This window comes from Triticum urartu, chromosome 5A (assembly GCF_056163025.1).
Source record: "Triticum urartu cultivar PI428250 chromosome 5A, HENAU_Tu73, whole genome shotgun sequence".
In the NCBI taxonomy this organism is placed as follows: domain Eukaryota; kingdom Viridiplantae; phylum Streptophyta; class Magnoliopsida; order Poales; family Poaceae; genus Triticum; species Triticum urartu.
Window position 1 is genome coordinate 639,840,817 of NC_141877.1, and position 17,011 is coordinate 639,857,827.

The 17,011-nt window shown below is 49.4% G+C and overlaps 1 protein-coding gene across 1 annotated transcript; it reads left to right on the forward strand.

Moving 5' to 3' along the window:
• The first annotated feature begins 1,317 nt into the window (after nucleotides 1-1,317).
• LOC125506791 (uncharacterized) lies at nucleotides 1,318-13,471 on the forward strand. The gene is made up of 4 exons (XM_087525061.1): nucleotides 1,318-1,689; nucleotides 3,509-3,859; nucleotides 3,957-4,465; nucleotides 13,408-13,471. The coding sequence occupies exons 1-4, from the start codon at nucleotides 1,318-1,320 to the stop codon at nucleotides 13,469-13,471; spliced, it is 1,296 nt and encodes a 431-aa protein (XP_087381187.1).
• The last annotated feature ends 3,540 nt before the right edge of the window (nucleotides 13,472-17,011 follow it).

A 17,011-nucleotide genomic window follows, 5' to 3' on the forward strand; every position in this document is an offset into this window, starting at 1 on the left:
GAGGGGCGGTGCCCCCTCCTTCCTTCTCTTCTCTCTTCCCTTTCCTTCTCTTCTACTCCTACAACGTGTTTGTTTGGGGGAAAATATTATTAGGGAATGGGAATTAGGAGGGTGCAGGACTTAAAGTCCCTTGTTTGACTACGGGACAGGGGAATTAAAGAGGGCAAGGGAAAGGGAGTTACGGGTCCAACTCCCCCTTTTTTCTTCCCACGGGGGCCCTGGTAATTGATCGAGGGAATGGGAAGCGAGAGAAAGAAAACTATCGCCTAGTTCGTTGCTCCCGCTCCGTAAGCCACGGAAAGAAGAAGCGTGCGAAAATCCTCTGTAATGTGCGGGAAATCGCATCTAAATAAGCCCGATGTGTCATCTCTTTCCCGTGGAATAGAGAGCCCTAACCATCTCTCTCAATCTGGAGAGGCGGCGGGGCGAAGAGGTCAGGTAATCCCGTTGCTCTTTTGCAATACCAATTTGTTGTCTAAATTTCATCCAAATCCTGCCATCTAATTGGGAGCCTATTTCGTTTGCCCTCATGAACTTCAACTGATCAGATTATGCCAAAACAAATCTGATTCTTTTAGCTTTTCTGTACAAATCGATCCAGATCTATTCCCTTTGTAATTTCCCTTTTCTCCATGTTCATGTCTAATCCGATTAAGGCATACAATATTCATTCTTGTAGTTTATCTGTTGCATATCTTGGTCAAAGAACAAGAGGTACTGATGAACTTACTCATTTGAATCTTCAGAATTATGTTCAGAGTTATCTCTCTCCTTGTCTACTTGTCCAACTTAGCATCTCAATTTTATTAGAGAAATACTCGAACATGGCTATAGGTATTCACTGGAGAAAATTACATACGAACTGATATGTTAGGAAAATCAACACTCTTGCTCTTGTTGTTGTCAATTCATACTTGTTTGCTAGTACACAGAACCAGTTTAAGCTGCACACTGCTTCTTTCTTCCTGCTGTACTATGTTAAAATCATGTCAAATTTCTGCAGCCAACATTTTGAAAGATCTACATCTTTCTTATCTACAAAATGTTTCTGTTTCAGTCTACAGAGTACATGTGAACTCAAAAAGAGTAGTTTTCCGTGCCTAAGCATTTGCTTTGATGACAAATGCATCCGCATTGACACACTGGGATTGATAATAAATTGATAGTTAAAGTGCAGCAAATAGGCAGTATACATGGAAATTTGTATTGGGTGAGGGATTACGAATTGCATAATCAGTATCAATTAGTATTGATTACACAATTATGTACTACGCAACCATTTGATTCATATATTTTAAGGCCTTATATACATACAGAATGGAGGGGGATTTAATCCATATCAAAATGCATCATGGGGGTTCATTTTCAATTGAAGGACCACTTACTTATCATGGTGGTGAATTGTCTATTTTTCGAGACTGTGACAGTGAGCGTACATTGTATTTTCGTCTAGTTCGCATGGCTAAAGACATAGGTTTCAAGGATGGTGATGAGTTATATTATACAATCCCTGGATGTAGCCTTGATGAAGGAATTGATTTAATTCATGATGACAATTCTGTTGTTAAGATGTTGAACTTTGCAAAGAAACACAACTTTGCCGAGATCTATGTTAAACATAAAGGCAATGAAAATACTTCCGCTGATCCAAGATCTGGTCTGGGCAATAAGGATAAACTTCCAGCAGAGGTACTTTACTAAAAAAACAAGTTATTTTATCCATGCTTTATTTTCCTTGGTTGCTCATGTGTGACTTCCTGGTTGCTTTGTTGCTTGGCTGTGTTTGATTGCTTTTACATTTGTGTGGTATTTATTGTATTCTACCATATTTCTTATAGCTGATTGTGTGGTACTCTTACCTAATTTTGTTCACAGACATGGCACGTCCACCAACAAATCGGGAAAGCATAATCTTGTGGCACACATTGAGACAACACAGAGTGAAAATACTTATAGTTTTATATCTTCTAGTGCAAATCTTCATGATGTTACTTAGGAGGGCTCGATATAGGATGCGTCGAATTAGGAAGCCTTCTTGGTATGACCCGATAACTCGAGCACAAACCCTGAACAACAAGATACAAGTAAGTGATACAGAATGCATTTTACAACTACGGATGGATAGGTGTTGTTTCAGAGTGTTATGTTCGTTGGTAAGAAAAATAGGTGGGTTAAAGGATACTAGGCACATGAGCGTGGAAGAAACGGTTGCCATGTTCCTTCACATAGTTGCACATGATGAAAAAAATCGAGCAATCCCATCATGATTTCCAGCGTTCACCTGAGTCAGTAAGTTGCAAATTCCATGAAGTGCTAGGCGCAGTTTTGAAACTCTGGAAAGTGTTGCTTAAGAAGCCTCGACCAATTCCAGCCAATTGCACGGATGGAATATGGAAGTACTTTAAGGTATCAAACTAATATTTTCACATAAAAACACTTGTAGGTCTAGTTTTGTTCATGGTCTAACACATTGTTTTTCTAATATAGAACTGTTTAGGTGCCTTAGATGGGACGTATATAGAAGTTCATGTGCCCAAAACTGACAAACCAAGATTTCGTTCAAGAAAGAATGAAGTTGCAACAAATGTTTCTTGGTGTATGTGTGCCAGACATGCAATTCATTTATGTATATCTGGGTTGGGAAGGATCTGCGGCTGATGGGAGGGTCCTTCGAGATGTTTTATCAAAATCAAATGGCCTTCAGGTTCCTCGGGGTAAGAGATAATACAAAAATGGTCCATGTTTGTTAGACATATATGTTGTATACATAGCTAACAAACCCATATGTACGTTTCAATTGCATAGGGTGCTATTATCTAGTTGATGCTAGGTACAAGAACTGTGAAGGGTTTCTTGCTCCATACAGAGGGCAACGCTACCATCTAAATGATTGGAAAAAAAACCCAACAAAAAAAAGAGGAATTGTATAACATGCTGCATTCGTCAGCTAGAAATGTGATTTAGAGGACTTTCGGATTGCTCAAGATGCGACGGGCTATCATTAGGAACCCCTCTTATTATCCTTTTGATACACAAGTTGATATTATTCTAGTATGCTGCTATATTCACAACCTGATACGACAACAAATGCGTGTTGATCCCTGTGAGCAATATCTAGATGAGTACATGCTACGCCTTCAGCAGCAGCAAGAATATGAGGATCTCATTCAGTCCAACGAAACATCTTCACAGTGGACTGAGAAAAGAGACAAGTTAGTTGATGAAATGTGGAAAGCGTGGATAGCAAAAAGACAAGATCGTTGATACATGTAGTACATCTTTAGTTGTAGGACATTAAGTGCTTGTTCATCAACATATGTGTGTCCAATCATTTTTCTTTGCTATTTGTTTTCTCCCATATGTCACAGTGGCTTATGTTTGAGTTCATCCACTATTCTGTAATGATAGGAGAGAATGATTAATGAATGAACATCATATTTCCTATATGAGCATCTATATTCTTTACTTTATGTACACACATATTTTATTGTCATATTGAAACTATCAGAATACCAAGTCAAAGGAGAGCAAGTTTGCATCAAAAAAGAGAGACAAGAGAACATGGACAGCGGAGGAGGAGAAGTTACTTATTGAAATTCTATATAACATGAATGATTCTTCTTGGAAAGTAGATACCGGTCACAAGTCCGGATATCTGACCTACATTGAGAAGGAAATGGCGAAAGTACTACCACATGCTGATCTCAAAGCGGATCCGCATATCAAGTCTAAGGTTATGATTTTGAAGAAGCAACTTTCTTATGTTCTAGAAATTATGCAAATTTCTAGTGGGTTTGGATGGGATGATGAGAAGAAAATGGTAACTGGAGATAGGGAGACGTATATGGGCTGGGCAAAGGTACAGTATATTCATTCAGTATGTAAATAAATCAGCTTTGTTTCATGTGATTTTCGATTGTACTCAAGTTTCTAATGGAAATTCATGTTTTTTCAAGTCCCGTGAGGGAGCAGGTTCTCTCTACATGAAGCCTATGGTTAACTTTGACAAGTTATGTGAGGTATATGCTACTGATTTGGCTAAAGGAGGTAGTGCTAAAGGTCCTGGAGAAGAAGAAACTCCAGAAGTTGGATCAACGGCAGAGACACAACCTACTAGCGAACATGCCAAGGAGAATCTTCCTGAATCTCATGAGAACACGAACCCACTTGGTAGTTCTAGGCCTGGTCGGAAGAGAACATATATTGATGATGATGCACTTGAGTCGGGTCTTATAAGTGTGTCCAATACAATTGCAAAGTTCCTGGAAGCAAAGCAGGAGAATGCTAAAACCATGAATGGTTTACAGAGGGCATTTATGCATGAAGCACAAGTTCATGAGCAAACATCAGCCAACAGAACCAAGTTACTTGAGATTCTCCAAAATCTTAAAGGTCTCACTACTGAAGAGGTTGTCATGGTTGTTCGTGTCATTGGTGGTGATGCTGGAAAGACCGAACTTTTCATCAAATTTGTCGGTGTACTAGAGTAGGGGTACCCTAGTATCCCGAACTTGTGCACGGGCAGTCGCAGCATCCCGCGACAAGGCTTGCCGGGTGGCCGCCAAGATCCTCCATGGTTCCTTTGGAGCCATTCAAGGACAAAGTATCCAAGCCAAGGAGACAAGACCCCGGTAAGAGGAGCTTGCCGGGAAGGCCAACCAAGGCATCTCAAGGAACTTCCCGCGACGCGCCACGTGTCCCGGCAAGGCCCGGTGAGCGAAAAGCTCCCGGACGCGACAAGACAACGACCGCGGCAAGCCCCCACTCTATGCCCGCGCTCCAGCACATCCACCAACGTGTCGCTCTAGGACCCTTCCAGGCGTACGTGGCGGGAGGCTGTGTAGCCAGGGGTGCGCGGTGGCAAGCGACGCTGACAAGATTGCCATCGTGGCGTGCTGTGGCGTCCCTGACGGTCCCTTTTGCACTATTTGGGCGACACAGACGGGCATTTAATGCCCTTGTCTCCTGCCGTCAGGGTTAGGTATGATACACTGTAGCAGGTAGTTGCACCTACCGCAACACCTTTCCATTTTTACCCTTGTCTACGTTGCCACCTGTCGGTGACCCCTGAAGCATATAAAAGGAGGCCCATGCGCAACGTGGGGGGGGGAGGTTCCGAAAGGAAGAGAACACTCACGCTCGGTCTCGTTAGCTGCTGGGGTGTACTGTAGCACTCCGCGCTCCCGAGCAAGAACTCAATACAAACCACAAAGCAGGAGTAGGGTTTTACGCATCTGTGCGGCCCGAACCTGGGTAAACTGCTCGTGTGCTTCGCCTCGATCTTCTCTTCGTGCGACCCTCGCCCCCGCCGAACCGAAAGGGACTCGGTCTGCCGGTCCCATAGGTGTTCGTGGATTAGACCCCCGGCATCTTTGGCGCGCCAGGTAGAAGCCCCCGACTACTTTGTCAGTTCCCTTCTGCAGGGGGCTAGGTCAAGGTACTCTGGCGTGCAGAAATTGCTTTTCGGCCTTCTCATGGCCTCGAGAAAGCTGCGCCATTACTTCCAAGCACATGAGATCACAGTTGTCACTCGCTTTCCGCTGAAGAGGATACTACAGAATCCAGAAGCGACAGGCAGGATTGTTGAGTGGGCACTGGAACTGTCAAGCTTTGGCCTCAAGTTTGAGAGTACTTCAACTATCCAAAGCAGTGCATTGGCAGAATTCATAGCAGAATGGATGCCAACACCAGATGAAGAAATTCAAGAAACGAGCATCCCCGTCAAGGAAGCAAGCAAAGAGTGGCTGATGTACTTTGATGGTGCCTTTTCGCTGCAAGGCGCCGGCGCTGGCGTGCTGCTTGTCGCACCCACCGGAGAGCACCTCAAGTACGTAGTCCAGATGCACTTTCCCAAGGAGCAAGCAACAAACAATACTGCAGAGTATGAAGGCTTGCTTGCTGGTCTCAGGATCGCGGCAGACCTTGGGATCAAGAAGCTCATTGTCAGGGGAGACTCGCAGCTTGTCGTCCGCCAAGTAAACAAGAGCTATCATAGTTCGTTGATGGAAGCCTACGTCGACGAAGTGAGAAAGCTAGAAGAGCACTTTGATGGCCTACAGATGGTGCATGTTCCAAGAACTCAGAACGCCATTGCCGACGGCCTATCAAAGTGCGCCGCACTTAAGTTACCTGTGGAACCAGGGATCTTTGTGCTCAAGCTGACTCAACTGTTTGTAACGCCATCAACTGGACAGAGCAAGAAGAGGAAGTTGATTTCTGGTTACTATTTGCCGGCAGAGCTTCCCAAAGCCGCCGCCAAGAAGGTCCCCAAGATCAATGCCAAGAGCGCTGAGGAGCAGTCTGCTCCGGCAAGCCCTAGGGTTTGTTCCATTGAAGCAGAAGCTCCCGACAAGTTTTGCTCCGGCAAGCTTGCCGGGGAACGTCAAGCTCCGGCAGAGCAGCAGATTCTCACCGTAGAAGCGGATGTTCCCGCAGCAGCAGATTTGCCTTTAGTCCTTGTTGTCGAGCCACAAGCTCCAGCATGGGCACGGCGGATTGTCCGTTTCCTTCAGACAGGAGAACTTCCCGAAGAGCAAGAAGAAGCGGAAAGAGTAGCCCGGCAGTCAAGTATGTACCAGTTTGTCGACAAGACACTGTACAGAAGAAGACTCAACGGTGTGAAATTGAAGTGTATTCACCGGGAAGACGGACAAAAGCTGTTGGCAGAGATACATGGAGGCATATGTGGACACCATATTGGCGCAAGAGCACTTGCCGGCAAAGCATTCCGGCAAGGTTTCTTTTGGCCGACAGCCCTCCAGGATGCAACTGCACAAGTAACCAAGTGTGAAGCGTGCCAGTTCCATTCCAAGCAGATACACCAACCAGCTCAAGCTCTCCAGACGATCCCTTTATCCTGGCCATTTTTGGTCTGGGGGCTCGACATCCTCGGCCCCTTTCCCCGAGCAGTCGGGGGCTTTGAGTACTTGTACGTTGCAATCGACAAGTTCACAAAGTGGCCGAAAGTGGAAGCAGTGAGGAAGGTGACAGCACAGTCAGCAGTCAAGTTCTTCAGGTCGATTGTTTGCCACTTCGGGATCCCTAACAGGATAATCACCGACAACGGTACGCAATTCACGAGCCGCACCTTCATGCAGTACGTCCAAGATCTTGGCGCCAAGGTCTGCTTCGCTTCTGTTGCTCACCCGAGAAGCAACGGTCAAGCGGAGAGGGCAAATGCTGAAGTGCTGCGTGGGCTCAAGACCAGGACTTTCGACAGGCTACACAAGTGCGGAAGAAACTGGATCGAGGAGCTGCCGGTGGTTCTTTGGTCGATCAGGATGACGCCAAATCGAGCCACTGGCCAGACACCTTTCGCTCTAGTCTATGGAGCAGAGGCAGTTCTCCCCACGGAACTCGTATACGGGTCACCTCGAGTGCTCGCTTATGATGAGCTTGAGCAAGAGCAGCTGCGACAAGATGATGCGCTACTCCTCGAGGAAGACCGTCTTTAGGCCGCTGTGCGAGCTGCTCGCTACTAGCAAGCTTTTCGCTGCTACCATAGCCGCAAAGTTAACGCCAAAAGTCTTGAGGAAGGCGACCTTTTTCTTCGGCCTGTTCAGTCCGCCAAGAATTCCAACAATTTGACGCCGAAGTGGGAAGGCCCTTACCGGGTGAAACGAGTCACTAGGCCTGGCGCTGTCCGCCTTGAGACCGAAGATGCCATTCCGGTGAGCAACTCCTGGAACATTGAGCATCTTCGTAAGTTTTACCCGTAAGGCGCGGTTGCCGGAACCTGTTCCGGCAACCACCTTTTGTACAAGTCTTGCCGCTGTTGCATGTAATCCTTTGTACAAAGCCGGGCGCAGACCCCGTGCATAAAGCTCATGTGCTCCGCACATCTTGTCAATTTCATGCTTTCTATTTTTTGCATATGTGATCTGACACTTTGTGCAGCACCTACTCCCCGGTAAGCAATAACGAGCCGTAAGGCTCCATATCTTTATTTTCTCTTCTTTCTTTTTTCTTTTCTCAAGGAAAGGAAGGTTCCCTCGCCCACAAGTTTGCCGGGGGGAAAGGAGAAGATAATGGTATGGACCAGGCATCGTTCAAGAAAATTTCGCCTTACCGGGAAGCAAACAAAAGAAAAGATAAGTTGCCAAAGTTTGAGCAATCAGATTTTTTAAATTTTTAAGTTATCTCCCTTGAACGACCGCACTTTGTATGGAAAACCTGTGCGCGAAGGAACCAACCCGTAGCTAGTTGCGCCCTTACTTTGTTTCGAGTCCGCTCAACAACTTAAGTGAGCTGCGACTAGTTGCGACAAGGTTTCTTATCGGTAACGGCACCGCCAGCAGGCTGCTGACGTTCCGCACTCAGCGCTCGCGGCTAAGGTGCCTGCACCGGCAAGTTCCCTAAAAGCGTAGGGTAAAAACATACAAAGGGAGGAATCAAGTAAAGGGAATAACATTGCAATCATTACCCAGAATAGAGTTATATTACAAGGTAGCTTGTCGCGGCTCTAACAGATTGTTCTCATAACATGACCAGCAGCGACAAGAAAAGAAGAAAACGGGCGGCCTAGTCTACGCGATCGCCCTCAATCCTCTTGATCCCGCTGACCTTGTCCACAATGGGTGTGACAAGGGTCTTGAGCGCCTCCAGATCAGCATCCGGCGGCAGGGTCTTGAGGACGTTGGTGAGGTTGAGGCCCGGATTGCGGAAGGCCACCTTCACCAGCACCTTTTGAAGAGCTCCCGCACAGATCTTGCGCGACTCGTCGGCCAGCTGCTTTGGGATCCTCTCCCGGAGTCGCTGGAAGGCCGTCGCCACGCCTTTGAAGAACAAGGTGAGCTTGGCGCTGGGCTGGAGGTTCTCGTCGGAGGGATACCCGAGATTCTCCATCCCCAGCTGCGCCAGCTCCCTGTCACCGTCTGCGGCAACACTCGCAAGCCCCTCCGTCCAGTGCTTCACAGTCTCCCTAAAAGTGTTCTGGGCGGCCGCGGAACTCTCCAGCAGTGCCTTGCCGGCCTTGACCTCCTCCTTCAAGGCCGCCTCCTGCTCCTTGGCGCCGTCCAGCGTCTTGGTCAAAGCAGTCAGCTTCAACTCAAGATCTGCGTTGGAGTCCTTGGCGGCGCTAAGCTCTTCGCCACTCGCCTTGAGATCGGCCTCTAGCTGAGCCACCTTGGTCTCCAGCTCCTTCTTGGCGGCCTCGGCGGCTGCGGCAGCATCCTCTGCTTGCTTAAGGGCTCCGCCGAATTTCTGCTCACGCACGGCAAGTTCCTCCTCGTGGCTGTCGAGGTTGACCTTCCGCTGTGCCAGCTCGCCCTCCTGCGCAGACAGCTTCTCAGCGGCAAGCCGCTGTTGCTCTTCAACATCGGCCTTCTCGAGGAAGAAGGCCTTCTGCTCTTCGGCAAGTTGCTCCCGCTCCTCTGCCAGGGACCGGAGAGCTTCCTGGTGGAGACCCCGAAGCTCTTCCGCGTGCTTCTCGATGTCCGCTCCCGCCTTCGCGACAAGCGCCTCGCGGGATTCCAGCTTGGCTTGCCGCGCGCGATAGAGCGACAACAGCTTCCGCAGCAACCGCTCCTCCTCAGGCTCGCTGCTGCTGCTGCTCGGCGCATCAACCAGCGTCAGCCCAGCGGAGGCGAGCACCTCTCCGTCAAAGCTCTCTCCCTCAACCGGCGCCCTGGAGCTTGACGCCCAGGGGAGGTTGATGAAGACGCCATTGCCGGCCTTCAAGTAGACGCCTGGCTGGGGCTCTTCGGAGCCTGGCGCTGCGGCAGCGGCGGACGGGTCAGCGGTCGATGTAGCGCCTGGCGCTCCTGCGGCCTCAGGGCCGTCAGTGCGATCGCCAGACCCCCCGTCTGCTTCTGCGGCGGCAGCTTTGGCGGCCTCTGCGCTGGCGGGATCGTCAGCAGCAGATAGGTCTGACGGCCGGAAAAGGGAGAAGAGTCAAGCCAACATCCAAAAAAGAAGATCAAAAGAAGAAGAACCCAAGGGAAGTTTTGAAGCGAGAGGATTACCTGTACCGGGTTCTGCAGTCGTGGTCCCCGCCGCCGGAGGGCCGCTGGTGCTGTCACTTGCCGGAGAGCTCTCCCTTGCCGGAGACTTCTCCCTTGCCGGAGAACTCTCCCTTACCGGAGGACTCTTCCTTGGCATTTCGGGGGTGGCCTCCGGGCGCTCCTGGTGGGGCTGCTCTGCTCCTACACAAACCAACAGTCAGATATCAGCAAATACAGAGTATCCATGCGCGCCTCACAGCGGAAAGCGAACCATATACTTATGCTGGGGGCTGCTCTGGAGAAAAGTTGTCGGGTCCGGCAAGGTTGTCTCGGACGCACCCCCTGCTGTCGCAGTGGGTTCGTCCTCGATGATAATCACCGGGACCTTGGCTCTCTTTGCTGCTCTCTGGGCCAGAGTCCTGAAAAGGAATAAGTTCAGAGTAAGGCAAATGAGATACAAGTCAAAACAGCAAGAATTGAGGAACTGCAAGCACGACAAGAGAATCTTACTCTTCTTCTTCTTCCTCGTCGGAGCTGAACGCGGAGAAGTCGAAGTCCGGCTCACGTCCGGCGCGAGGAGGCGGAGGAGTAGTTTCCCTTGGCCGCTTGGCGGGAACAGTGGCGGTGGTCTGAGACGATCCCGCTCCGGCTGCCGCCGCGGCGTGAGAAGCGGCAGGAGAAGAACGGTGGTCCGGCTGGACCCCGCTCCAGTTGCCGCAGCAGCGTGAGATGCTCCCGCAGCAACAGTGCTTGTCGCGGTGGAGCGTGTCGCGCGGCGCGGCGGCTGTTCACTTGCCCGCTGCCCCGCTACGTCCCCGGCCTTGCGAAGACGCCTTCTTGGTGGGGATGGATGCTCTTCTTTCGGCGAGCTGCCTGAAGATGAGGAGGAAGAGGAGTTGATCTCCAGCGAGCCGCTCGTATCCTTGGCGGGCTCGCTCGACTCGACGTTATGCCCGGCAAGCTCTTTCTCGCCGACGCGCTCTTCTCGCTCGGCACGGCTTGCCGCCTCTGCTGAATCTGCCTCCTCCACGGTGAATCCAAATTCGCCCGCGGCTGCGGCTGCCGCTGCCTCTTCCAGCCTAGTGGCGATGCGTGTCATCTCCGCATCGGTGGTGTCACGGGTGAGGCTATCCTTTTCGTCGGCACGGACCGGCACTTCCACCGAGCCGTCAAAGAACTCCTGCACGACGTCGTCTGCAGGCTCTTGCCAAGTTGGGACAATTCCATGCGAATCGCACAGCGGCATCATTGCACGGATGCGGTCGAGCGAGGAGTTGTTGCACAGCGGAACGACGCCCCCCGGCAACCTGAACACTTCGGGATATTGAGGGTCGTACTTGAACAGCTCCTGGAGCATCGCGTTAAGCTCCAGAACAGTGAAGTTGAAGTTGAGGCCCGGACGCAGCCTCATGATATCCGCCGCATTTTTGAATTCCCAGGCGGGCCTCCCCCGTTCCTGCAGGGGGCAATGCGGCGGCGAAGAAAATCTGTGCCAACAGCGCCTACAGTGAGCCCGGCAAGCCTAAGGCGTAGGATCCGGGTGACGGCAATCTTAAGCCTGTCATCTTCCGGGGCCACGTCACTCCAATCGCTGCCGCGTGCTACTGGGGCTTGGCGCCGGGCGGTAAATGGCTGCGGGTTCTCCTCGACAATCCAGCACCAGTCTGCTCAACATTCCTCCCACTTGCCGCGGAACTCTCCCTCCAGATAAGTGTCCTTCTTGCCGGCCCTCGAGATCCAGGCGATTCCGCCGGATAAAGGCTCTCCTCTCTCTACTCGGGGCATAAAGAAGTGGCGGAAAAGGGCTACATTGGGATGGACTCCGACAAAGTTTTCGCAGAGATGTGCGAAAACTGCCATGGCCAGAACGGCATTGGGGGTGAAGTCAAGGAGGTGGAACCCGTAGGTGTTCATAATATCATAGAAGAACTTAGAGAAAGGCGGGCAGAGCCCGCAGTAGAAGAACAAGGAGAAGAAAGGATATCCGTTTGGAGCCATTTTCCAAGCGGCGGCTGGGAGTACCTTCGTGCGCGGATGCACTCGCGTCTCCGTCGACCAGAAGAGGTAGTAGTTCTCCCTCAGCTCCCTCGCGGCGAGCTTGGGGGGGGGAAGATTGCCCGCTCCTTCCGCAGCGCCGCAAGCCGCTGCGCCTCGGTCGACTTCACAACCTTCCCCTTGTCGGCTTTCGGAGCCATGGCGGAAGTGGTGGAGGAGGTCGACAGCGTCGGTGGTGCTGGTGGCGATGAGGGGCAGGACGCTGCTCTCCTTCGGCTTTGGGAAGACGGGGGAGCGGTGGAGGTTTCCGAGATTGGAACAGCAACCGGCGAATGGGCGAACTACCCCTGTTTCCCCTGCTTATAAAGAGGGAGGGGGCGGACATTCCGCCTTTCCGAATAAAGAAACCACCCACGATCTCTCCCACGACGCCGCATTAAACGCGTGCCGTTCGGGGAGGGCGCGGTGGATACGGAGAAAGATACGGTGTAACTCAGGCCGCGCGTGCCCGTGCCCTGTTTTGGGCCTGGCCCAACAGCGCTCGGCACCGTGTATGGACCAGGCCCGGGGGCTCCTGTCGGTGTACTAGAGTAGGGGTACCCTAGTATCCCGAACTTGTGCACGGGCAGTCGCAGCATCCCGCGGCAAGGCTTGCCGGGTGTCCACCAAGATCCTCCATGGTTCCTTTGGAGCCATTCAAGGACAAAGTATCCAAGCCAAGGAGACAAGACCCCGGTAAGAGGAGCTTGCCGGGAAGGCCAACCAAGGCATCTCAAGGAACTTGCCGCGATGCGCCACGTGTCCCGGCAAGGCCCGGTGAGCGACAAGCTCCCGGACGCGACAAGACAACGACCGTGGCAAGCCCCCACTCTGTGCCCGCGCTCCAGCACATCCACCAACGTGTCGCTCTGGGACCCTTCCAGGCATACGTGGCGGGAGGCTGTGCAGCCAGGGGTGCGCGGTGGCAAGCGGCGCTGACAAGATTGCCATCGTGGCGTGCTGTGGCGTCCCTGACGGTCCCTTTTGCACTATTTGGGCAACACAGACGGGCATTTAATGCCCTTGTCTCCTGCCGTCAGGGTTAGGTATGATACACTGTAGCAGGTAGTTGCACCTACCGCAACACCTTTCCATTTTTACCCTTGTCTACATTGCCACCTGTCGGTGACCCCTTAAGCATATAAAAGGAGGCCCATGCGCAACGTAGGGGGGGAGGTTCCGAAAGGAAGAGAACACTCACGCTCGGTCTCGTTAGCTGCTGGGGTGTACTGTAGCACTCCGCTCTCCCGAGCAAGAACTCAATACAACCCACAAAGCAGGAGTAGGGTTTTACGCATCCGTGCGGCCTGAACCTGGGTAAACTGCTCGTGTGCTTCGCCTCGATCTGCTCTTCGTGCGACCCTCGCCCCCGCCGAACCGAAAGGGACTCGGTCCGCCGGTCCCATAGGTGTTCGTGGATTAGACCCCCGGCACAATTACGTGATGATTACAAAGTGGTGTTTGTTCGTGAGGAGCTTGAGGCAGCCAAAAAATAAGTGAAAATCCAGATTTACATTTCTGCATTGGTAGTTTAATATTTTTAGGTTGGGATTACTTGTTTACTTGAAAACTCATCAGTAACAATATTTGATTTTTGCCACTTTATTTGTACATCGTCTTCTCCTATACAAACTGTTGTTTGTTATATAAATACCACATTACCTTGTAATTCTCCTGGAGAGCTGTATAAACACAAGTCTTGCAAGCATTCAGTTGAACACAATTTTGTGGCTATGAATTGCAATGGCGGTAACAATATTCAGTTTGATGTTACTGGTAAGCTATATGTACTCTTTTTGTCTTACTTTTTTTCTGGGAGATGTCAAAACTATCATAACCTGCAGGTTATTGCTATCCTATTTAGGCCACTAAGCTATATATACACTTATCATATATTTTTATTCAGAATGGCATAGCTTCTCGGTTCATACAATATTCTGCTTAAATAAGAAACTTTTCCTGCAAGGAATACATTTAATATCCCACTATACAAAATAGTTTCAATGCAAGGGATAATCTGTTTGTATCCAGTTTTGATGGCTTCTGTACTGACCGTCATTTTATTTTGGCCTATGTTGCATTGCAAACCTAGACAAAAGGCCCAAGGCTGGTTCGTACATACTCAACATCTCCTCAATAACTCCCATTCCTGCACCGCTGAACCAAACAGAGGAATGTAATTTTTTGTTAAATTCCCATGACTAATTCCCATCCCAACCCAAACGTGGGACTAGGACTAGTAGTCCACTCCCCATGTCTTATCCCTTAGCCAACTCCCCCTTCAAAACTCCCATGCCCATCCCCTCAAACTGCCAAACACGCTGCTACTACATGGAAGGGGGAAATCCTACTCCCGGTGGGAATAGGACTACCCAGGGCGCGCCATAGTAGAGGGTCGGCCCTCCCCCTCCTCCACTCCTTTATATACGGGGGAGGGGGCACCCCATAGACACACAAGTTGATCATTGATCTCTTAGCCGTGTGCGGTGCCCCCTCCACCATAATCCACCTCGGTCATATCGTAGCGATGCTTAGGTGAAGCCTTGTTCCAGTAGCATCATCATCGTCATCACGCCATCGTGCTGACGAAGATCTCCCTCGACACTCAACTGGATAGTGAGTTCGTGGGACGTCACCAAGCCAAACGTGTGCAGATCACGGAGGTGTCGTACTTTCGGTACTAGGATTGGTCGATCGTGAAGACGTACGACTACATCCACCGTGTTGTCATAACGCTTCCGCTTAAGGTCTACCGGTACGTGGAAAACACTCTTCCCTCTCGTTGCTATGCATCACCATGATCTTGCATGTGTGTAGGAATTTTTTTGAAATTACTGTGTTCCCCAACAGTGGCATCCGAGCTAGGTTTATGTGTAGATGTTACATACACGAGTAGAACACAAAGGAGTTGTGGGCGTGGGTATATACATATTGCTTGCCATCACTAGTTGTTTCTTGATTTGGTGGTATTGTTGGATGAAGTGGCCCAGACCGACATTACACGTATGCTTACGCGAGACTGGTTCTACCGACGTGCTTCGCACACAGGTGGCTGGTGGGTGTCAGTTTCTCCAACTTTAGTTGAATCGGATTCAATGAACAGGGTTCTTTCTGAAGATCAAAAAGCAATCACTATACCGCGTTGTGGTTTTTGATGCGTAGGTAAGAACGATTCTTTCTCAGCCCGTAGCAGCCATGTAAAACTTGCTACAACAAAGTAGAGGAGGTCTAACTTGTTTTTGCAGGGTATGTTGTGATGTGATATGATCAAGACGTGATGCTAAATTTTATTGTATGAGATGATCATGTTTTGTAACACAGTTATCTGCAACTGACAGGAGCCATATGGTTGTCACTTTATTGTATGAAATGCAATCGCCATGTAAATGCTTTACTTTATCACTAAGCAGTAGCGATAGTCGTAGAAGCAATAGTTGGCGAGACGATAATGATACTTCGATGGAGATCAAGGTGTCAAGCCGGTGACGATGGTGATCATGACGGTGCTTTGGAGATGGAGATCAAAGGCACAAGATGATGATGGCCATACCATATCACTTATATTGATTGCATGTGATGTTTATCCTTTATGCATCTTACTCTGCTTAGTTCGACGGTAGCATTATAAGATGATCACTCACTAAATTTCAAGGTATAGGTGTTCTCCCTGAGTATGCACCGTTGCTACAGTTCGTCGTGCCGAGACACCACGTGATGATCGGGTGTGATAAGCTCTACGTTCACATACAACGGGTGCAAGCCAGTTTTACACACGCAGAATATTCGGGTTAAACTTGACGAGCCTAGAATATGCAGATATGGCCTCGGAACACTGAGACCGAAAGGTCGAGCGTGAATCATATAGGATATATGATCAACATAGCGATGTTCACCATTGAAAACTACTCCATCTCACGTGATGATCGGACATGGTTTAGTTGATATGGATCACGTGATCACTTAGATGATTAGAGGGATGTCTATCTAAGTGGGAGTTCTTAATTGAACTTTAATTTATCATGAACATAGTACCTCATAGTATTATGCATGTCTATGCTGTTGTAGATAGATGGCCTGTGTTGTTGTTCCGTTGAATTTTAATGCGTTCCTAGAGAAAGCTTATTTGAAAGATGATGGTAGCAACTACACGGACTTGGTCCATAACTTGAGTATTATCCTCATTGCTGCACAGAAGAATTACGTCCTGGAAGCACCACTAGGTGACAAACCCGCTACAAGAGCAACGCCAGATGTTGTGAACACTTGGCAGAGCAAAGCTGATGACTACTCGATAGTTCAGTGTGCCATGCTTTACGGCTTAGAACCGGCACTTCAACGACGTTTTGAACGTCATGGAGCATATGAGATGTTCCAGGAGTTGAAGTTAATATTTCAAGCAAATGCCCGGATTGAGAGATATGAAGTCTCCAATAAGTTCTACAGCTGCAAGATGGAGGAGAATAGTTATGTCAGTGAACATATACTCAATGTCTGGGTGCCACAACCACTTGACTCAACTGCGAGTTAATCTTCCTGATGATAGTGTCATTGACAGAGTTCTTCAATCACTGCCACCAAGCTACAAGAGCTTCGTGATGAACTATAATATGCAAGGGATGGATAAAACGACTCCTGAGCTCTTCGCAATGCTAAAGGCTGCAGAGGTAGAAATAAAGAAGGAGCATCAAGTGTTGATGGTTAACAAGACCACCAATTTCAAGAAAAAGGGTAAAGGGAAGAAGGGGGACTTCAAGAATAACAGCAATCCAGTTACTGCTCAAGTGAAGAAACCCAAGTCTGGACCTAAGCCTGAGACTGAGTGCTTCTACTGCAAAGGAACTGGTCACTGGAAGCAGAACTGCCCCAAGTATTTAGCGGAGAAGAAGGATGGCAAAGTGAAAGGTATATTTGATATACATGTTATTGATGTGTACCTTACTAATGCTCGCAGTAGTGCTTGGGTATTTGATACTGGTTCAGTTGCTAACTGTAACATCCCAAAATTCTAAATTTTGGAATGTTATAATAAATAGATA